This window comes from Taurulus bubalis, assembly GCF_910589615.1.
Source record: "Taurulus bubalis genome assembly, chromosome: 8".
NCBI classification, from domain to species: Eukaryota; Metazoa; Chordata; class Actinopteri; order Perciformes; family Cottidae; genus Taurulus; species Taurulus bubalis.
In genome coordinates, this window is record NC_136596.1 from 11015084 (window position 1) to 11038422 (window position 23339).

Genomic DNA, 23339 nt, shown 5'->3' on the forward strand with positions numbered 1-23339 from the left:
TGCTTACATACTTGTAATTTCACCATTTCTCTTATGTTCATTCAAAATTGCTTGTAATGGGTATAAAGTGGATGCTTGATTACATCCTGGTGTGCCGATGTAAACCCTGACACACAAGTCAACTCAGCGTTTTAAAAAGCACCCTTCTTCCTGCAGAAAAGCCCGGAAAGGCATTTTTATAACTAAACTTTTAAATAAAAGTCTTCCAACAATAACTACTCACTGCTTTACATAACGTCTCATTCTCATGTTACTCCACCTGTTGTTTATGTGTGCGATCTTCAGTTTATTTAAACTAGGAAAACAGTAAACAATCAGTCGATTGAAAGTCAGTCGAAAATGTTTATTGGTTTTAAAGGAAGTGACATTGCATAGTTTGCAGGAGTTTCATTCTTTGAGTCGGAATTACTAAAAAACATCTAGTCAGTTGAGCCTCACTTTCATACAATAAAAATATTTTGAGAAGAATTACACAGAAGAGATGAATTCACATACAAGTTTCACAAATGTATAAATGAAATATCTCTAATACACACAATACAAAATGACACAGTGTTCACAATTAAATTGCAAACAGCCCATTGAGGTTTTTCTACATTATTTGGGTAAAAAGCACCTTGAAGACGAATAAATATTTCTATAAAAACTGGAGTGAAGGCATTACATGGTGTTGTAGTCCTAAAACTATATTTGAGTCACACAGCTCTGTCGACAGCATACAGGGTTCAGCGTTCATTAACAACTAGGAGATACACATCAGTGCAGGGACATACTGTGCACCAGTTTTACTATTCTGTTGTAATAAAGTACCTAAATCACCACTTGACTGTGGTACTATCAAATGATAATAATTCATCAATGATAATATCAGCTGGCTGCACAAATCACACAACAAAACAAACATGGACAGAGACACTTTGGAGGCAGGAGAAAGCTACTTATGGGTATGAACATTTGACAAAATGTCAGTCCATAGTGCCCAAGTGCGCTCACAGCATTGGTTTGTAGTATGGCTAACAGTCAAACACAAGTGTAGGACATTCTACCACCTGGTACAGACAACATGACTTGTGGACTTTGACTACATGACAACATTGAGAACTGCGGCCAGACAGTTTTCTGGCAGAAAGCACCTGAAACTTACTCATGAAGAAATTAGGAAAAAAAAAGGTTGTAAACACTTCTTTCTGGCATCAACTGTTATGGACTACAAAAATTAAAAAATAAATGATTCACATTATGAAATTGTTTTCATCAAATGACTAACAATCACTGCTTTTCCTGTACTAACTAATAAAGGCACTTTATCTTTAACGGAAGAGATGATAAATGTTGGCATAGATATCTGCTGCATTTAGAGGTCAGACACGCCCGACAGAGAGGAGAGAAACCTGATCATTTGGTGGATCATCATCTGCTTAAAAAGTCCCACTGATTCCACTATTCACAATAATGTAAACTGTCTTCAGCTTACCCGGGTCAGAGGTCATATTCTGCTGCACACTGCTGGAGGTACCACTCATAGAGTTTCCCCTGTGGAGTCAAATCAACTGTGTGAGATTCACAATTCAAATGTTTCAGATTTGACAAATTAAATGTAGTTAGTTAATCAATTAGATATTCATGAAATATTGGGATAAGTTATGGTCTGCTTTTTATGTTGCAATAGCCATTCAGTGTATTTATATTCTGTCATAACTTCTCTATATAATAGTTTTATTGCTAATGAGTCTGCCATTCCTGTGCTGGGTTCAAATTGACTTGTTATGCATGAGGGATTCACAGGAAATGATGCTGCATGTAATCCAGCATCACCCTTTGTAATTATTTAAAATGTATATCTACTGACACATTACCACTTTATATAGTTGTTGTGTCAACGTGTTAGCAGTTAGCAATAAAGTTGTGGTCTGTAAATCCCCAAAAATGAACTGAAAGGAAAGATAGTTTATCATTTTTCTCTCAGTGTCTTAGGACACCTTCTGCATTAAACAAAGTTATTATACATGTTATCACTGCGGCTTTAACCTCTGTATTAAACGTGGCATAATTGCACAAAATAGAATCTAACCTTCTTAGTTTTGACGATGTCCTGGATATAATCACTGTACTCTGCCATCGTCCTCTTCTCTTTCTTCGTCAGAGTCTTATTCCCTCGGCTGAGAATGAAGAACAACAACATGAGATCACAACAACAATCACATCCTCTGGGTTTATGTGTGTGTAAATGTGTGTGTAAAGCTCTACTTTATTTAGCCATTTCTCTGAGGGTTTAGTTTAAGTACCTTGGTTAACATATGGACCAAATGGTCATGTGCATGTGTGTCAGGCTGCAATTTACAACTAATTTCATTCTCAATGAATCGTTTGTTCTACAAAAAAAATCGCAAACCTAAACCCCAAAATGTCCTTGTCTTCAATCCAAATCCATGTTTTTTTTGTCCCCATGTGTTTATGTTTGTATTGTACATTTGTAGCACTCACCCTGCAAAATACTTTGCTAGGACAAGCAGGAGGTAGCAAAAAGCTCCAAAAATGATGACACACACTACTTGTCCATCTTCTGGTATCCAGTCCCATAAATACATCACTATTCCCTGTGAGACACATTGAAAAGACACTCAGAGAACCAAGTACAATGGAATTTAAATGTATTGCAATGTTATTTATTCAGATATCAGCAGTGTGTCTCTCTGGACTTACTGTAAAGATGGAGAGGGTCCGAGCCGGTCCTTCACCTAGCAGCTCATCTAGCTGATCTTTAGAGAAGGTGTTCGCAATGAAACTGAGGACGAAGAGGACTGGGAGGAAAATGCCCTGAGCGCCACACAAGAACGAGTGAAGACGGACGCTTTTGTTGTGAGTGACATCAGCCCTGTGTGCACACGCAGGAAATCTGATTTAATATCTAATTTTCTGCAGCAGATAATAATATTGGGTGACTCTTATCTCCATATACACAATATATGGTTTATTTGCTCTGAGATGCCACCTGTCATTTTGCCTCAGGATAAATTAGATTTGAACACAGTACCACATGCTGTGCTGTAGGCTGAGAGGTCAAACCTGTCCTGCTCTAGTCTGCTGTTGATGGTAGAACAAATAAGGTCACAGTCCTTCTCCAGCTGATTCAAAGTCTTTTGAACGGCCTGGTTGATGGTCTTCTCGATGGTCTGACACACCCCATCGATCTGGTTCACACAGCGGCTCGGCTAAACAAGACAAAGGCTCATCAGTGCATGCATTTATGAATGATTGTACAAACATGTGCGGCTGTGCAACGCCAAGAGGGACGGTCTGGACTGTCCTGAGGGTATTTTGACTGACAGCCATGTGCACTTAGCAGGAAGTAAAGCTACACTTGCTCAGCGAAAATAAAATGGAGGTCGGGACTCGGGAGGTGTGCACACATTTACCATGCAGAGAGCAGCTTTGTGGTTGTAGATCACAAGATGGTGGGTGCAGGAATAACTCAGGACTGGGGCTGCCATTGTCAAAGGTGGCTTATCAGAGGCCATGGTTTACAACCCCCTTACCCCTAGAGTGGGTAACTCTACTAGTCATCATATTGCAAAATGAATCATCCTGTTCCAGCCTCAAGAGCCACCAGGAAACCTAGAGTGGAGAATTTACGTTCAAGGATAATAAATGGCAGTTCAGCCCCCAAGGATAGCAGAGAGCTTTTAAATCCAGACCCAAGACCAGACCTGGACTGTTGAAGGAAAACACCACAAACAGCTCCAATCTCGTGTTAAAGGGAAACACTACATGTTGTTTTTAGTTTGTAAAATGTACAGTTCAAACTAAAATCATGATCATCAAAAAAAAAGAGACAACAATCCTGTTAAATGTCCATCAGGGAAACATATAGCCGGCTCACAGTCTTACCCTCTGTGGATTGGGGATGTATATTGTAGGCATCTCAAAACCACATTTATTGAGACCTGGACGGCGACACAGCTCCTGGACTATCTGCATCATCACCCTCTGCAGAAGTAAACACATATAGGTCATATCTTTAGGATTAACTTGACCTTTCTGGTTGCAAATCTATCGCAAACACAAAAAGGAGCCGTATATTAAGTGAACTACCTGTCTGTCTGTTTCCTTCCCAGCTTCATCTGCCTTGCTGAGGTAGAACAACAGTTTGTCTCCGCATTTCTCACTCAGCTTCTCTACAATGTTGAGCGTGCGTTTGCAGAGCGCCTGGCCCATCGGGTCAAAGAACACAAATACCAAGTCGGCCTGTTCTCCTGCACAAAGAAACAAACACACAGCCATTAGGGAAACGCAACAGCTGTAGAGAAGATGGTAAAATGTACAGCTGCAAAGACATACCCAACCATGTGATGGCGCTGTTGACGTCAAAAGGGTAGACCATGTCTCCGTCCACCAAACCCGGTGTGTCCACAAATGTCACCAGACTGAACTTCTTCTGCTTGGAGGTGGAGATCTCAGCAGAAAGATAATCCATAACACCTGCAATATACAAATGCTGAGTGAGTACAGGTGCTTTCTTCATAAATATAAATTCAAAGTAGTTCATTTATTTGAGTTGCAAAGAAAGACATTTCCTCTAATAGCGAAATAATTATAATGTGGAGCACTGCAGTGCGGTCAATACTTGGAAACCTGAGGGAGGCCAGTGACACCAAAGATCAGAAACGCAGTCGACGTTTTGTGCATTTGGAATACAAAAATATATCTTCGCATCTTGGCCCTTTGACCACTTTTGTACCATTCAATGCAGGATTTAAGTGACAAATCAATGAGTATTTATAATTCAATTGAAAAAATGTTCAGCATCATCTGGTGACATGCACATACACATCTGAGAAAAAACACCCAATGAATTTAGATTTAACTCAAACAGCAGACACACCCTCGCGGATAAAAACGTATATTTTAAAACAGGAAGTCTCAGTTTTCTTATCGTCTGTTGTCATGGTTACACACAACAGCTCTTCAACTGGCAGCTTTAGCGCGGGGCGTGGGACATAAAGCTAGCCAGTGAAGAACGACTGTGAGGCAACGCGCTGTGAGGTTACCATGAGTGTCCACCACAACCCGAGTCCACCTCAAACTCCCCCATCCTCCCCTCACACACACACACACACACACACACACACACACACACACACACACACACACACACACACACACACACACACACACACACACACACACACAGGCCTGGGATGACACTGAGGCTGTTTCATAAGAAGAGGCAGGTGTTAACAGCCAGCACAAATCCCATCCTTGTGCTGCAGCGAGCAGGGCCACTGCTGCTGTGGCACATTAGCATTCCCTTATGTTTCTCTTAGATCAGCATGGACACAGTATCACAAATCCTAGAAGTGTATTCCCACAGTCTCGCAATATCAAGCCATGATTATCGCGCCCCAAGGTGACAGGATGACTGTTGCTATGGTCGGAAAAACGTCATATATATATGCAGATGTTATCAAGCAGCTTCATGTTAGATCTCTATGAGGCGGCTGGTCTATACCTGCCTTACACGTGCATGCATCTTACTAGAAATACAATTATGTAAGTGAATCAAATAGCCTCGATTCAGACATATTCGTCCACTCTATTTGAAAAAAGTCTTCTGATACTCTGAGAAAGGTGAAAAGGAAAACGACAGTGATACTCGCCGATGGGTGCTAAGTTCCTCAAGTGACTGTAACTGAGAAGGCTACACTGGAGATCCTGTGCACGAGGAAAAGGGCAAAGGCTGCAATAATGCTGCATCGACCAAGACTAAAAAAGAACTTGTTGGACTGAACAGACGCAGTGCAAATACACCTTGAGGAAATGACTAAACAATACGGCCACAAATATTTGTGGTTTAACAATATTGAGCCATTGTAAACAGTTAACCCCCATGCAGCAAATAGTCTAAACTCTTGACAACAGGTTGATAAAATAAGTACAAACACATCCTTTATGTAAGTCTACAACAATATTAATATTATCCAAGCATATCCCAAAGAAGATCAAACTATAATCGGCAGCTTCTCCCACATAAGGATATATGGTGCTTTTCTGATGAGTCATCCTCAGTCCCTGTAACAGGTAAACAAGCGCCTGATAAAGTGCATTTCCAGAGGCGGCGTTGAATTCCCAAAGAAAAGCCGGCTTGCGTTCCGACAGCAGCTCGTTGGTGCTGCTCGGGGCCTGCGGAGTGAAGCTGCTGCTGGGCTGTGCCGTCTCTAATGGCTGTGACATTTATCAGCAGCTCCTCCTGACTCCACTGCACTGCTGTCGATGGGGCGTGTGACTCACGAGCCATACCGCGAGCGCTCCGGTCCGCACCCAGTGAACCCTCACTCTCCACACACTGTCAAACACATGCACATACATTACCGCCCTCCCCCCTCCACACTGATGCTCCCACTCAGACAGCAGGCACACCCAGACTTCCTGCACGACCACCTCAACATCCAGAAGCTTCAGGTCGCTGCTGACGCACAGAGAGCCGGGACCAATTGTCTTCAAACAATATGCCACTAATTACGTCTCTTTTGTCAATGTGACCGTATCTGGACTCTCATAACTCAGAAACAAAAAGGCACAAATGTGATGAAATGGGAACTGGAGTCTGGTTTGATTTTTAAATAACATGTAGTACGTCAATGAGGTGACTCAGCGCTGAATCATCACGCTGAATTACCTAAACTGATAACCGAAACATATAAACAACCAGTGGTTACATTTATGAGCGACAGAGGATTAAAACTGAATTTCAGTTGAATCGGTTTATTAAATAGCTAAATTCCCAACTTCTGAATTTAAACTGAGTCCGTAACGTACACTTAGATTAACTTCAACAGCTCCCATTCAGAAACAGGCCACACAGCATAGCACTATCTTAAACCTCAAAGGAACCAATCTGTGGCTGCAGCTCGTGATTATATTCAACTCCTGCGCACTATTCCTAATGCTGCTTCCCCCTGCTGTTCCAGATCATTTTAACACTTTATCCTCTCTTTGATGTTTCCCATCTTAATGCCAGCAGAGGAAAAGAAAATCAATAAAAAAACACAATCATTTGCATCTCTCTATTGCACAAAAATGATGATAATGACTAAAATGTCCCGGTATTACGAAGAAGTTAATGATCATGTGTTGAGCACTAAAACTGCGGGGCTGATCTTAACATCGCACAAAAGGAAGAAATATTTCATGCTCGTTTTATTATCAAGTGCAGGGAGATGCAGCACCACTCGGATTACATAAAACATGTTGCAAACTGTTCTTTTGTGTGACATATTTAGAAATGTGATGCATCTCATTAGAAACAGAGCAGAATTTGCACATGATGGTTAATATAATAACATAAAAATGTATTTCAGTTCAGGATAAGTAACAGTATCACTACATTATCAGAACAACTATACTTTTAATAGTGAACTTTTCAGAAAACGATTATGACTTCATAATAAAACAAGAAGAAAAGGCTCACCTTTGAACTCAAGGAGTGGTCGAAAGTGAGGATAGAGATGTAGCGTTGCATTCCCCTGTGAAAGAGTTAAAAAGACAATGTGAGAAATAACCTGATAAGACAAATATAATCTGCAGTTTTCTGAGCTCCCGTTCGCTACAACAGAGTTTTCTCTCTTCTCAGTACTTGGCACCCAGTCTTCTAAAAGATGCTGCGCTGCAGCTCAGTATGCTGGCTTTAAGCTTTTTCTGTACGTAGTAGATAATCCTTCCACTCTGCAGTCCTGCTCTGTAAATATATTATTCATCTTCTTCACCTTCATCACAGCAGGATATGCACAGGGAGGCAGAGGAAGAGGATAAGAGAAGACGGAGAGACAGTTGTCTCCCGAGCCTGTTTATATGCTGCAAAGAGGCATCCTCTGTGTGTGTGTGTGTGTGTGTGTGTGTGTGTGTGTGTGTGTGTGTGTGTGTGTGTGTGTGTGTGTGTGTGTGTGTCAATACAACAAAGCCCCTCATTGGAGCAGCATACAGAATGAGAAATCGCCACGGACTGAGGGAGTGCCCCTCCATACAAGCTGACATCCAACACATCGCTTCATCAACCTTTATGACCGGCTGCAGCTTCCCTTCTCACTGCTGAAGTTAGAAATGAAAAGATCTCTTATCAACAAAACTGAGAAGAACCGTCTGAACTCGAAATACTGATAATTAAAAAACTGATCTGGAAGTGAATTATAAAAGCATTCAAATGAAGCATGCCGCACAAAGCTGGCCGTATTGATGGTGTTTCCCTTTTTAAGCAGTAGTTGGTACTTCTGTTAAAGGGCTCTTACACACGTTAAGTTTTGCAGTATGAGAGCTGAAATGTTGTCCGTCTTCATGCCGTTCTTACCGTCAGTGATTCTCTTTTGCGACCACTTGTGATGAACGTAAACCCCTGTGTTTCAATGGCGACACCCGCTTTCTGTATGTGCTCCTCCGCATACCTAAAATGAGGCATCAAATACGATTCTTATCTTTGATATTGCATTTAGAAGTGCACAAGATCAAAAGCAACAACAACTTATTCCGGCATTATAGGGCTGCAACTACTGTAATAATTATTCTATCGAATTTGGCGTAGTTTAGTTTTAAATTTCAGAAAATAGTTATTTATCGTTGTACAAAGTGATGTCTTCATATTGCTTATTTTATCTCAAATTCAAAGATATTGCTTTTATATTACATACAGAAGGAAAAGCCAAAAATCTATTTTTAAAGGCTGGAAGTGAATGTTTTGCATTTCGTCAATGTGTTTTCTGTCTATCAACAAATCAATTCATTGTTTGATCATTTCAGCACCAACTAATTCCAATAAACTAGTCTGGAGCCTGTTTCATTTATTTACACCTCAGGTGGTCAGACAATAAACTACACAATGTCAAATAGGAAAAAATCTATTTAAAATGTACAGCCAGCCAGATAAAACTGCCTTGTATACTCAAATGTCTTTGTATTAAATATAAATGTGAGAACTATTAGGACTAACATATGTAATGTAATACATTGATACAATAAAAAAGAATAAAAGTGGGGAATTGAGGTCCTTATTTTCTGGAGATTTATTCTTCAAATAGCTTTTGTTAAAACACCCAACTGGTAAACAAACAAGACATATTTGTGTTTCCCTGTCAAGGGAAATCCTACAAATCCACATTTCCTGTGTCAAAACTGCCGAACAGCATTCAAAGTAAAATTATGATACTTCTGTTTCACTCTGTATTACCAGTTAATGAAGGAGCTCTTCCCTGCAGAGTGGTTACCCATTATCATCACCACGATCTTCTTTCTGGGAGGAAGGAGTCGGACTCCGAGGCTGCTGGCAATCTTCACCAGGCCTGAACACACACACACACACACACACACACACACACACACACACACACACACACACACACACACACACACACACACACACAGTAAGCAGGGCATGTAGAAATTACAGAGGCATCATCACAATGTACTGTGTGTGTGTGTGTGTGTGTGTGTGTGTGTGTGTGTGTGTGTGTGTGTGTGTGTGTGTGTGTGTGTGTGTGTGAGAACAGGGTGATTTTGAAATTGCAAATAAGAGAAATTAAATGGGTAGATATTTAATTGGAATAATTCAGGCTGAAATAATTAATCGATTTGTTGAACATTAGAGGCTAATTTAAATAATGATTCAGTCAATATTAGCGAAAAAGGTCAGATATTCTTTGGTGCTTTTTCTATTTGACATATATCATCATAAACTGAATATCTTTGGGTTTTGACATTTGAAGATGGCGTTGTTTTCTCTGGGAGTTGCAATGGCTTTTTCACAATTTTTGGTCATTTAATAGATTAAAAAACAACTGATAATTCAGAAAAGAAATCAACAGGTTAATCGATGATGAATCATAAATTGTAGGGAAAAAGAAGAAAGAAGACAGAAACAAATTCCAATATTACATTAATAATGACCAAATTGCTTTGGAATTTATTTGGGATTTAAGAATTAAGAAATATTATAAATGTTGTTGATGAATGAAAGCTCAAATGTATTACCTGGCCTTATTTTGTGGGTTTAACATACATGTACAATCCCTCATTATTCACACTTAATCTACATTGAAACAATTAATTATGAATGAAGTGATTGTCGTCAGAGGGGCAAGTTCCTGTTTCTGTCTCCTTTATTACACAAGAGTAAACTAGTATACTGTAATAAGACACATACTGCAGTAACACACCTTAAAGTGCTGCGCAAACATAGTTAGTATTGAAGACCACACATTTCTCCAAATATTTACCAAGACTATAACACCAATGTTCTCGTCTGTAGCCCATCTTATCATACTGTGAATTACAGACAGGTCTGTTGAAGCCCATTCCCTCGTGTTAGTGTGACACTGTGCGTAATGAAACCTGTCAGTTTATTGGCTGTACACAGTCCGATAGGCGCTGTCCTCCATAGCTGCAGAGGAGCCCCACCAGAGCTCAATGTCATGTGTTTTACACTGACAGACAGCTGCTGCGGACATTAACCGAGCAGCGTTTTAGTTTTACCTCCAAGACAAACTTCAGTCCCACGAACCACTGAGTTACATAACCGCACAACTATGCGTGCTAAATTGGATCTGCTTTACGGTACTAACTTCGCCATGACGTTGACTCATATTAATCCGCGTTGTTGATTATTTACCGTTTTCGCTGTCGACATATAAACTGTGGCATTCTTTCAGTATCCTCTCACTCGGCGTGGTGATCGCAGACTCCAGAGGGTTTGCCACCGACCGGGGCTTTCTGCCCGACATTACTGACACAGCTGAGCCACCAGCCGCCTCTCTGCTGTCTCCTGACAGTCAGCGGAAGAGTTTCAGTGTTGCACAGGGGCTCTCGTGTGCGGATGAAGCGCCCTCGTGTGGCCAAACACTGACAGGACACCGAGGACAGGCTGAACAGACAACAGGTCACTTTTTAGGGATTTGAAAAAAATTTGTCTGCCGGTTTTATTATTTTTATTGGAAACATGACCAGGACTAAGATGGCTGCATTGAAGATGGAAATCAAATGATGTTGTTGAGGGATCACGTACCAAAAAAGGTTATGTAACCATGCTGCACTGCTTCCAGACAATCAAGGATCCTATAAAAGAAGGTCATTTATTCTACATGCAGTTAAGTGTAATAGAGCATATTTGTTTTATCAATAAGTAAGCACCTATGAAACTGTTCATGATATTTAATTATATTCACGAGGGCTAACTTTAGCCAGCTGTCTAAATATTGCTTAGTTTGTCAGGAGGTGGCGCTAATTACCAATTTTATAAATTTATAAATATGGACCTTCGTACCATTTATTTCTATGTCAATTAACTAAATAAGAATTTGCTATTTGTTTAGCAAAGCTCTGTAGATATTCCCTAAATTAATTTGAGATAAAAACCGTTGACTTTAATAAGAAATTCTCCTCTTGGAGGCGTAAAAGCCACAGAAATAGAGCTGCGGTGTTGGTGAGTTATAGCTAATTATACAGCCTCTCTAGCTTAGTCCCTGTCATGACATATGTGTGTGCAAGCTGATAATGTAGGCTAGATGACAAGCACACACGTAAATCACTGAGGCGAACGGTCAAGCGTATATTTACCTAACTCTGACAGACCATATCATTAAGTCCAGCCAGTTATAATCAGAGCCATTAATACGTTGATCTGGTTATAATTGCGGTCTGGTCAGCGGTGATAGATTGGACCTGCCTGGTTTGTTTTTGTATGATGCAGCTATGTTGAGTGAGCTGAATACATTTGTTGACAGAGCCAAGAACTGTTCGGAGACCAAGTAACAAGGAAAACCAGCATGCACTCTAAAAAAACAAACATCAGTCAACATAATAATATTTTGTCGAAGTATTTCTTAATCAAAGGGGAAACAACACAGATATGATGGGTTATAGTGGGACTTACCATGTCACCACATTCACTTTAATAGAATGGTATCAAAGTCTGACCTCAATGCAAAAGTAATATTCTCCCTAAACAAGGGCTTGTTCAGGGAGTTGTTCACCAGCCTGATGGCCTGCGGGTAGAAACTGTTTGTCAGTCCCGTGGTTCTGGTTTTCAGACTCCTGGAGCATCTGCCTGATGGCAGGGACGAGAACAGTCTGTCCTGGTGCTGTGTTCTGTCCCTGATGATGTAGTGTGCTCTCCTGATGACCCCGGTGGAGTGAATGTGAGGGGAGATGTGATCCTGAGATTAACTGTGCAGTTTGTATCACACGCTGGAGAGCCTTCCTGTCCTGGGAAGTGCAGTTCAGGTCCCATACATAATGTTCTGCAGTGCGTTGTGAGACCAGGTGAGGTCCTCGCTGATGTGAGTTCGGAGGAATTTAAAGGTTTCCACCCTTCCCACCTCTGTCCCAAGTGGTATGTGCTGCACCCTCTTCCTCCTTGGATCAATAATCATCTCCTTGGATTATTATCCTAATCACATTAATTAGAATTAATTTATTATTATTAAATCACTGGTTAGTTAGTTAGCTAGCTTTATATTTCCTCTAATTTAAGTTTGAATCACCATTATGACATCATCACCATCTTATAGCTGCATTATCACCACAACTGGAGTTTGGAGCAGTAGATTTCTCCAAAAAATGAATTAACTAACTAAATTCTCTATATTATTCTTGGTACTCTTCAGTAATTATTGAGAAGATCATGTATTTTCCATGATGTATTTGTCATTGAGCTGAATGACAAAGACCAGATGTTTTGGAGTACAATACATATCAACAGTTAAAGTTGACATGAATTCAGTTTGCTGCAAATGCCTTTTGTTTCTTCCTGTAAGGACAGTTGTTGATCTTCTGTTGTGTCCTTTTAACACATTCAATTCAGTTTATTTTGTATAGCCCAAAATCACAAAATACAAATTTGCCTCAGAGGGCTTTACAATCTGTACACAAAGACATCTCTGTCCCGGGACCTCATATCGGATCTGAAAAAAATCCACAAAAAACAGAAACAAACCTTTCAGGGGGAAAAAAAAGGAAGAAACCTTCGGGAGAGTAACAGAGAAGGATCCCTCTCTCCGGATGAACAGAAGTTCACATGACTTTCTGTGTTTTTCATTTCTGTTCTCACTCACTATTTGTTTTTTTTTATTTCTTCCTGGGGTCAGTGTCGCTGCAAAGTAAAAACAACGTAAAAAGCAGAATACTTGGAATTAAAGAGACAAAATGGAACAGACTGTGAATATGTTTTTGATATCAAAAAGGTTCATAATGCAAATGTAGTTGCAGTTTCCTCAAAATAATGTTATGTGTGTTACTTATAGAGTAAGACACAGAAAATAACCCTAACCACTTCCCTCCAGTGGTTAGTGTCGCAGTGGGTGAGATGGTGGACAATCCTCACGATGTTTCAGTTCCACATCTGTGGACATTCACATCACAGATCTACACCTTTCTGCCACTGAGTTATGTAAATCCCTCCTAAGTCTCAGCAGAAGGATGAATGTGAATCATCAGTTACGGATGCACAATTCACTGTGTCCTAATGTCTTCACTCTCAAAACAATTTTCACTCAGATGTTCTGCTCACAAGCACTCATACCTTTGCATAACAGAACATAGAGAGAGAACACACTAAAACAATGCTAATTATGATAGAGAAAGAAGATAATAATAACCAAATTAAACACTGAGAAATGCTGAGAAAAGATAATGATCAGAAGCAAACTTCAAGCTTGTGCTTTTTATTTCTTGCGATTGCAAACGGTGTAAATGTTTTTAGATTATCCAAATATAAATATAATACATTTGTGTTTGCCACAAAGCCTAGTTTCTGCCAAAATCCAATATCCAATGGAAAAACCCCATTGGCTTTTTGTCGAGGGAACCAGTGCGATGCTAACTTCTGTTTTGGCCCACAAAAATACTTCATCCCTGCAGCACCATCACCGATTAAAAGATGTACTAATTCCTCTCTGAAATTAAAAGAGAAATTGGAGAAAAAAACTAAATACCTCAGAACAGTGTTTGAGAATATATGTAGTTATTTTCCACCACTGCTATCACACAGAAAACCTGGATTCTTACTTACTTATCAACACTGCATAATTATTTTTCAAAATGTTATGTTATGCTCTTGTAGTGTCAACTGCCCACCTGTGACATCAATGCTTTATTAAGGTAATTTTTGGTCAAAAACAAATGAGGGATTAACTCAAGTAATGGCTCAAGTAAAAAGAAAGTCCACCCAAAACCAATGTGTGTAGTGAACATACCCAGAATCTAGGCTACATAAAAGACACCAAAAATAACATTGCAGTAGTGAAAAAATATTTATAAAACATGACATTTTCAACAGACAAACGTGTATCCCCTTGCTTCCTTTCTTAAATGTAACACTAGTTTTTTATAATCAACCAGAAGAAGAAATGCAGAGATTAAGAAAATTTTACAATTTTTATTTTCCCTTTTGGTATAATATAATGGCCAATAACACATAAAACACTTTGTCTTCAGTTTTACCTAATATATCAAATAAAGACTATTCCCTTTGAGTGAGACTATAAACAAATCCTGGTACTGTGGCTAATATTATTGACTTTAAGGCTTATAAGACTTTTTATTAAAATGTCAATATAACGATAAGAGAGAGCAGCTCAAACATGTTTTTGTTTCATATGACACATAAATTAGGTTTTACTGAGAAGGAGAGCTTCTCACATTGAATCACATGATGTTCCCTGAGCTGCTTCAGTTATTACCACATGAGTTCTTCTTTTATCTGCTTTGTCTGTGGAGAAGCTCCAGGATCGGTCCGAGGACGACATAATCACCACACTGTCTGCTACTCACACAACTGCATTGTACATTTTTAGGGAATAACAGGAGTGGGAGTAGGGAATGTGTTGATTCTACTTTGTGGTAGATCTTCACTTTCAGGTTCGAATGGCCAGTATCTGGCAACACCAAATTCCTTGAGACTCTTGCTGGATTAAATGCTTTTGGCTGGTAAACTCTTTGCACAACAGCATGCCCCTCAGAGTGGTTATGAGCTGATATTGGCAGCAATTAAGAACAACTGAAGTTGAGTTGAGTTTATAAATGAGTTGTTCTGTTATTCAGATTCAGATTCAGATTCAACTGTATTGCCCTTGTATTTCTCTCACACACACACACACACACACACACACACACACACACACACACACACACACACACACACACACACACACACACACACACACACTTGTTCACAGCCCCATATATAAAGTTGTACACATTTCAAACTTCAAACCAAAAAATCAGGTGTTTGTTATGGGAACCCATCTCTATGTGCCCATCACCCCCACGTGAAGCACACCTTCCAGACTAAACAATGTTTCTTATCTTCTCACTTTCCCCCTAAATACACCTTTATTGGACCAGGATCACTAAAGTAAGGGTTTCTTTCTATATGGTATTATAGGATTTCTAATAGACTGACTGAGAGTGACTGACTGATCTGGCACATGGATGAGAACATCATGACTGTTTGTAGGACTGGATTAAAACTTGGTATATTACGTATAATGTCCCATTCAATTAATTTAGACAACAAGGGCTGCATATTATTTTTGTATTTGTCAGCAGACCATTCTTAAGCCTCAGCACCAGGCAGGAATGTGCGTTAACCAGTTCACGACTGTCCCCTGCAGCTGAGATCATATGCTGCACCTTGCAACAGGCTGCCATTATGTTAGTGCTTATAAATGAAGTGGAACACCCATTAGCGATTGTCCAGTCAAACATACAGCAGCTTCCAAAAAATGAACTTCAATGAGGAGTCTGCGCAACCAAAGAAAAAGGTGAGTTTTAATTAAAAAAAAACGTTTTGACACTGAAGTTTACGATGGAAATGTGTTTTGAGGAAAATATGTTTCTGAAGGGATTGTAGGTTGTTAAGCTTGATTAATGGTTAATAAATTACTTTTATTGAAGGTTCAGAACAAGTCTTGATCGCTGTAGGTTGTGAAAAATGTAGAATATTACGGTGCATTTAATGACCTTTGACAGTTTGTCCACTGAATCTGTCAGTCTGAATGTTCAGTTAAAAAGGTTAACGAAGAAGAAATAATGGATAATGAATGCTGCAGATGTTCACGCCACTTCACTGACTGCTCTTCTAATGTTTGAAACATAGGGGGAGTCAACACATCATGTTTCTGCTCCGATTTAGGCACATTTTGTGACCACAAAAAGTAATTTTACGTCTGTTTCTATCATCTTATAGGCCTATGTTGCACTTTCATGACATTTAAGATTTATGTTGAAAACACTAGTTCATAATAATAATAAAGTTATATATTGAGTTGTTAACTCTTTCTTTTTTTAATCTCTCTCTGGCCTCCTATATGGCTGATAAACCTCTGGTGCTGTTATCTATATTTTTAAACTGTACAGCACTTTGTGACCTCTTTTGTCAAGGAAATGTGCTTTATAAATACAATTATTATTATTAGTATTATTATATTATTATCTACACAGAATGGACCTACATTTAAAACTTTTCATAATTTCATCACTTTCATTTTTGGGATACAGTCAGTTTTGCGTACCAGCTTCTCTTCGCTCAGATTGATGTGCTACTTCACTCTTTCAAAGAATTATAAAAGCAAATTGAATCTCCCATTTTGATGCAGCTACAGTGTAATGCCGCAAAATCACTACACGGAATAATGGAGCCGATTATCTTCACCTCGCGTCACATTATGACAACAGATCACTTGTATCTTCCTCAGGCTGAGGGATACAATCATCCTCCCACCATGATTTAAGTCTTCTGTTGAGAGCAAACTCTTTACATGAAGGATAGGCTATTCTGCGCACAAACGACAAACAATATTGGACTTTGAGCAAAACATCAGCAACAAAATGCCAACAGAATTTGCGGATGAATATCAACCTCTGCTTATTAAAGAACCCAAAGATAAGCAACCAAAGGTACGTGGTTTATAAAAAAAGATTTTAGATGACAAAACTGTATCTGTAGAAGCAGTGGGGTGCAGCTTTCTGTCCCCGGTTACATGTAAACACTTGTTTTGTATCTGTTTTATTGCAGTTTCCCAACAGATCACTTCTTCTGGCTGCCTGTGCTGCGTGTATTGGGGGAACCTTTCAGTATGGATATAATATATCTATCATCAATGCTCCCACCACGGTAACAACCCTACTCTGTGTTTTAGTTTTCTACCGTTACAAACCAAATATTCAGTCAGTATTGCACATAAATGACATCATCAAAAGACATTTATAACACTAATATACAATAGGCCTACAGATCCACACACAGAGAGTGATGCCTGGTAAATATGTACAAATATGTAAGGGATACATCTTCACAAGATTAAGTTTTGAAAACAAAATGTGTTGTAACGCTTTTAATTTGGCTTATACCTGGAAAAATAATGACCATCCCATAATGTTTTTATGCCATGGAAACTTTTAAGTAATTAATATTATACCAATAACACGCTAATAAATAAATAAATATGGTACACATACACGTGGCAATTGTTTGTCATTCTAATCAAAACTAGGACTCAGGAATAACTCACCGAAATGATATTCTTATGTGAGCGCTCTTGTGTTTGTTGCCCCTTTTACTCATGATGCGGTGCACTCGGCTCTGTGGACCGAGTGAATGAACGGCCGGATGAGTTGCTCTGTGTGCCTGTGACAGATCAGATTGCCAGTTTCCAGCCAAATCATAACTTTGCAGCACAGTTAAGGGTGCATTGCACTCTTTGCCGGTTATTTGAGAATTATACAATGTCTTTTGTCTTATTTGCACATGTTTAACCCTCACCCTGTCAAGGTATTTACCATACAAGGACTACCGACTGGGGCCCAGAGACCAGAAACATCCATCATAAATGAAACAGTAGTTTAACTAAAGTCATATGAAGGAAAGAAAACACAGACAGCCCTAATCCCCTTGATAGTGTGTGCAATACTTTGAATTAGGATCCATGGCAAACATTTCATCTTTTCAATTTAATAAAACTGCATTGGCTGCAATTGGGTCCTTTTTGACTTTTTACCCAATATCTAGTTGTTGTTTTTTTAAAGGCACTAATTGAAAAAAACTGAAACTGAAACTGAAAACATGAACTCATTATGAACATATTGATTTACAAATAATGAATATAAATGAAAATTATAAACTAAAGCACCTGTGAGATGTGATACCTCTGGGTCGGCAGGGACCCTAGTTGGGAGGATGAAGGTGAAAAAAGCTTCGCAATCCTTTTGGGAGTTTACCCCTCGGTGTTGTAAATAAGGTTTCAGATTTCTTTTGGGGATCCAGCACATTAATTCAGAACAGTGAACAGACAGTTTCATTGGGACTACTCAGTCGGTGCCCATGATCAGGAATTCATTTACCTTCAGCCAATCAGAACTAAATGTTCAACCAGACCAATCTTTTTTAATATTTTAGTTCAGGCAGCCATTTTTATTTCATTTGATGAATGTGCATATTGTGTTTTTGTGTATCTCTAGCATGTGCAGAATTTCATCAACCAAACCTGGAGGGATCGTTACCAAACTAACATATCAGCCGATGCTCTCACCCTACTCTGGTCCACTATTGTGTCTATATTCACCTTAGGAGGACTTGTAGGAGTGACAGTCGGTGGGACGTTGTCTGTAAAACTGGGGAGGTATGGACAAGAAAATATTATGGCATATTTTGGCAAAACTATCCTATTTTCAATATTGTATTTCAGTTATAAATCTATCATGTAATGTTGCTTTTCCAGGAAAGGGACGCTGTTGGCCAATAATATATTTGCATTATTGGCTGCTCTGCTGATGGGTCTGAGTTACCATACAGAATTGTTTGAATTACTCATCATTGGACGTCTTCTCATTGGATTGAATGCAGGTAAATAATTCAGAAATACATTTATACATCCCAGTGAAACACATTTTCGCATAATATGTAAAATAATCTTGATAAATATTAGATTTTAACGACAAATTTGTCCTTTTTCATTTTTACAGGCATTGCCATTTGTGCTCAGCCTCTGTATTTGGTGGAAATAGCTCCAACTGCACTTCGTGGTGGCATGGGAATGGGAACTTCTATTTTCATTACTGGTGGGATCTTGACTGGACAAGTGATGGGCCTGAAGTAAGTACATTCTGGGTATATTTGATTTTCACACGAAAAATGTCACAGAATCTGTGTTTGCATGTTTTAATTGTAGTGATTTTGTTCAAACATATCTGTGTGATTTCACAGCGAGGTCCTGGGCAAAGAAGAGTACTGGCCTCTCCTGCTCTCCACCACATGTATCCCGGCCTTTCTGCAGCTTCTCATCCTGCCCTGGTTCCCAGAGAGCCCGCGCTACCTGCTCATCGACAAAGGAGATGATGAGGGATGTAAGAAAGGTACGTTTACACTGCAGCTGCTGAACATTTATTTAATTTTCAAAATCTGTGTGACATTCTTTTGCCTGAAAATATTGATGTAATGCAAATTACACCAGAGTTTAAAAGGTTGAGGATTCCCTTTGTGTCAAATCCCTATAGAGGCAGCGAGTCCTCAGCTGTGAGTTCAAGCATGTGATAACATTCCAGTAACGCTACGAGATGAAATAAAATGATTTGACACAGGACATCTTTTGATCAGATTCTCAAAAAGAGACCCTGTAGTGTAGCCTGATCAGTTGAGAAGAATGATGTATGCAGAAAATCTCCACGCTGGTCATGTGTTTGTCGGCAGCCCTGAAGCAACTGCACGGTACAGCTGGCTATGATGCCGAATGGGAGGATATTGAGAAGGAGAGGAATAATTTTGTGGATTTCCAAGCCAAGAAACCCTGGCAACTCTTCACCGACCGTAGTGTCCGCTGGCAGCTTCTTACCATCTTGCTGCTCAACGCTGCACAACAGCTGAACGGCATCAATGCTGTGAGTACATGATGATATACCTGTTGTCTTCCAATGTCCTCTGTCTCCCACAAAGTTAATTATATCCCTCAGTGACCGCGTTGACAACTGTTAAGACATTAAAACACCAATAAAGTTTACTAAAATATTTTTTGCAATATGTTTTGTGTCCGTATTTCCTGTAGATTTACTTCTACGCAGATTACTTGTTCAGACAATCTGGTATTCCCATTGATAAAATACCATATGTGACCGTTGGCACTGGTGCCTGTGAATGCATCACGGCATTAACGTGTGTAAGTATGAGTATGAGAAAATTCAGATGTTACATCAAAAATATTAGGCAGATGCTTTCAGCAAGACAACAATAACATTTGCACACAACCAGGTCCAACAATAAATGCTGTACATACACCGTAGGCTGTGAATATTTTTCTTAAACCCAAGCAAGTATAGTTTTTTTGCCTACAATTAACCAAACTGCAACTGAATTCTGAAATTGACCATATTAATAAGACTGAAAATAAAAGGTTAACTAATTATCAAAAACCACAAGTCAAGCGTTGGGCAAAAGTTAGAAAAGTTCAAACAAATCTGAAATTGCCAGACACCACTTTGGAAAATTGTCTTTTATAAAAATGAGAACAGCAGAAGAACATGTGACATGAAACGTGTTGTAAAGTAAATAAGTCTTGGTAAAGCATAAACTAACATTTGTTTGAGCAGGATTTTTTAGAGCTGACAATATCCCATGAAAGGTCAAAGTAAAATGTCAGGAAAGGTTATGGCTGCAGAGTCTTTTTGGTCTTATGATATGCTGTGTATCTCACAGGGTTTGCTCATTGACCGCCTGGGAAGGAAAGTGCTCATCATGGGAGGATACACACTGATGGGTATCTGCTGCATTTTATTCACGCTGACGCTCTCTTTTCAAGTAATTAACCTCAAGACCAGAATTTGTAAAACATTTATTGATATTTAAACTATTATTTTATGCAATTTATTGCATTTGACTTCTACTTTGTGCTAACATTCCTTTTGTGTGATTATCTTTCTCTCAGGATGCTAGTCCAGTAGTACCATACTTGAGCATGGCATGTTTATTTGCTTTTATCCTGAGTTTTGGATTAGGACCAGGTAATTCACTTTTTTCCCCTCCATTGAAGTTATTCTTTAGCATCTGCTGTTGCTAAACGGTTATAACTATCAGAGATTTCTTGTGTCGTTTCTTCTTCTGTGAAGGTGGCGTGACAAACATTTTGACCAGTGAGCTGTTCACACAAACCGCACGCCCGGCAGCTTACATGATCGCTGGATCATTAAACTGGTTGAGCTTCTTCTTCATCGGCCTGGTCTTCCCTTTTATTGTGGTAAATATCCAAAGAGTATATCTTCTTGTTCAAATGTTTTATCATTATCTGCTACATTTTACATTAGGAGACAAAACTTAAATGCTTGGATGTTTGAGAGAGTTGGACTCACTCTGGTTATATTCTGTTTTTATTTGCACAGCTTGGGCTGCAGCAGTACTGCTTCCTGGTGTTCTTGGCCATCTGCTCCTTAATGGCGATATACATTTTCCTTGTCATTCCTGAAACCAAGAACAAAACCTTCGTCGAAATCCAGAATGAGTTCAAGTCCTCCAGGCACAGAAAGGCCCACAATGTTGACATAGCAGGGCCAATGCTGTTATCAACTTCTACTTAAAATATTACCCATGAGTAACTATCATTAGGATGTATAGTCCACACACACTCACACACAACACAGTAAATCACGATAGAAATGTTTATAATACTGTAAATGATGGTACCTTACTCCACAGATGAACTGGGTACTCATTATTGCAAGTCTTTAGTTCACTTACCACTTATCAATATAAATTGAAGTCATCCTTATACTTTAAGTAATATTTGGTATTATAACTTTCGCTTTGTACAACTTTCATGAAAAATGCTCTATTTAAAATTTTCTAACTTTTTGTGCCATTTCCCCTGCCTGATATTTGACATCAGTGTGTCATGTGACCTGGGCCCCATTCCTCAAACCTGTCTTACTGAGTTAGCTGGATCATTTTCAGGATAAGATGACTCAGGTCAGGCTTTTCGGTTCAACGAAGCAAGTTTGGAAAAATCACCATAGCAACACATCCAAATCCTTTTTCAAAATTTCAGTAAACCTGCTCCAGCGCAGGTTTACTGAGAGGATATTAGCTAGATTAGTTTTATAGGGAGAGAGTTCTTCGAGATCGCCAAGATCCGTTCTCACATCATCATGACTTCCTGTACGAGCGCTATCGATTCTGCCGACAAGAAATCATTTATTTACGAGACCGTGCATTGAACACCACAGGCGCAGCCGAGCATCGACTGTCTCACATACTGTATGCATAGCCTGGATCACAGACTGGATCACAGGCCTTGTGCATTTTGGTGACTGGTACATGTAAATACATATATACACATGTATAGTACATGATACATACGCGCATACAGTACATATATCCTCATAAGTATATATTAATTTGTATGCTACTGCCAGCAGTCACATTTAAATAAATATAATCTGATTGATTGGGATGGTGACGCACTTAAAATTAGCCGACACATTCTCCCAAAACTTACGCATTTAACTTGTCTGATATTTTGCCATGCTTATGTCGGCAGCGGTGGTGGTGTTAAGCTGCGTTCTTAGCAAAAGCGTTGCGAATATTTGCAATGCTTTTGATGTGAACGCAGCTTTAGATTTTGCCATGAATATGGTCTTGAACTCCTCATATGCGTTCATGATCATCTCCTGCTCGTTAGCGGAGAAAAAAGAGGCTCTTCCTTTGAGTTTATTTGCCATTGTACTGTTAGATAATCATGGATTCAGTGATCGACTCTTTCCCCTTTTGAAGCAGACGGGCACACGCAATTATCCTGATGACTGACATCTGGTTTGAATTAACGAGAGTGTTTGAGCGCGGATCAGCTTATGAGAAACCGAGATAGCCTGACGTCGATCATGGGGGTAATTTAAGTTGGAAAATAGGACATTTGATCGACTTAGTTGAACCACATACGAGGAATGGGGCTCTGGAGAACAAAGGGTTTATTGATTTGTGTGTCAAGTATGTATTTACAGGGGTGGAAAAGAGATGGTAATTATTGGAGAATAGACAATACTTGTTTTCATTTTACATGGTTACTACAAAAGAGCTCATATGACATCCCAACAGTAACTATTTAATTATGAACATGTGTGGCAAACAACTGCTCTAGTTATACTACAACAGCATAAATGTAGGCTGCTCTGCCATTCTTGCCTGTTTTAAAAATAAACACATGAATAATGTTGAATTGGACATTAATCTAAAACAGAATATCGGTATATCTGCCTTAGTGACCCATTATAGGCTTATATGTATGTCCTTCTGGGACATGGATGAAGGCAAAAAGTTACACATT

At 39.3% G+C, this 23339-nt stretch overlaps 2 protein-coding genes across 2 annotated transcripts; one reads left to right on the forward strand and one right to left on the reverse strand.

Annotated features, from left to right (window-relative positions):
* Positions 1-330: 330 nt before the first annotated feature.
* Positions 331-12410, reverse strand: LOC306740630 (uncharacterized protein; the record flags this gene model as incomplete). The annotated part of the gene is made up of 14 exons (XM_079222859.1): positions 331-1533; positions 2072-2159; positions 2485-2597; positions 2704-2875; positions 3067-3212; positions 3889-3987; positions 4093-4253; positions 4339-4479; positions 7469-7523; positions 8342-8435; positions 9215-9326; positions 10767-10903; positions 11956-12153; positions 12271-12410. The coding sequence occupies 14 exons, from the start codon at positions 12408-12410 to the stop codon at positions 1480-1482; spliced, it is 1710 nt and encodes a 569-aa protein (XP_079078985.1). The 3' UTR covers positions 331-1479.
* A 4456-nt stretch (positions 12411-16866) lies between these two features.
* On the forward strand, positions 16867-21597 carry slc2a11b (solute carrier family 2 member 11b; the record flags this gene model as incomplete). The annotated part of the gene is made up of 12 exons (XM_079222860.1): positions 16867-16935; positions 17054-17152; positions 18496-18656; positions 18756-18880; positions 19000-19129; positions 19241-19389; positions 19724-19911; positions 20076-20186; positions 20723-20824; positions 20952-21027; positions 21133-21260; positions 21403-21597. The coding sequence occupies 12 exons, from the start codon at positions 16867-16869 to the stop codon at positions 21595-21597; spliced, it is 1533 nt and encodes a 510-aa protein (XP_079078986.1).
* Positions 21598-23339: the final 1742 nt, after the last annotated feature.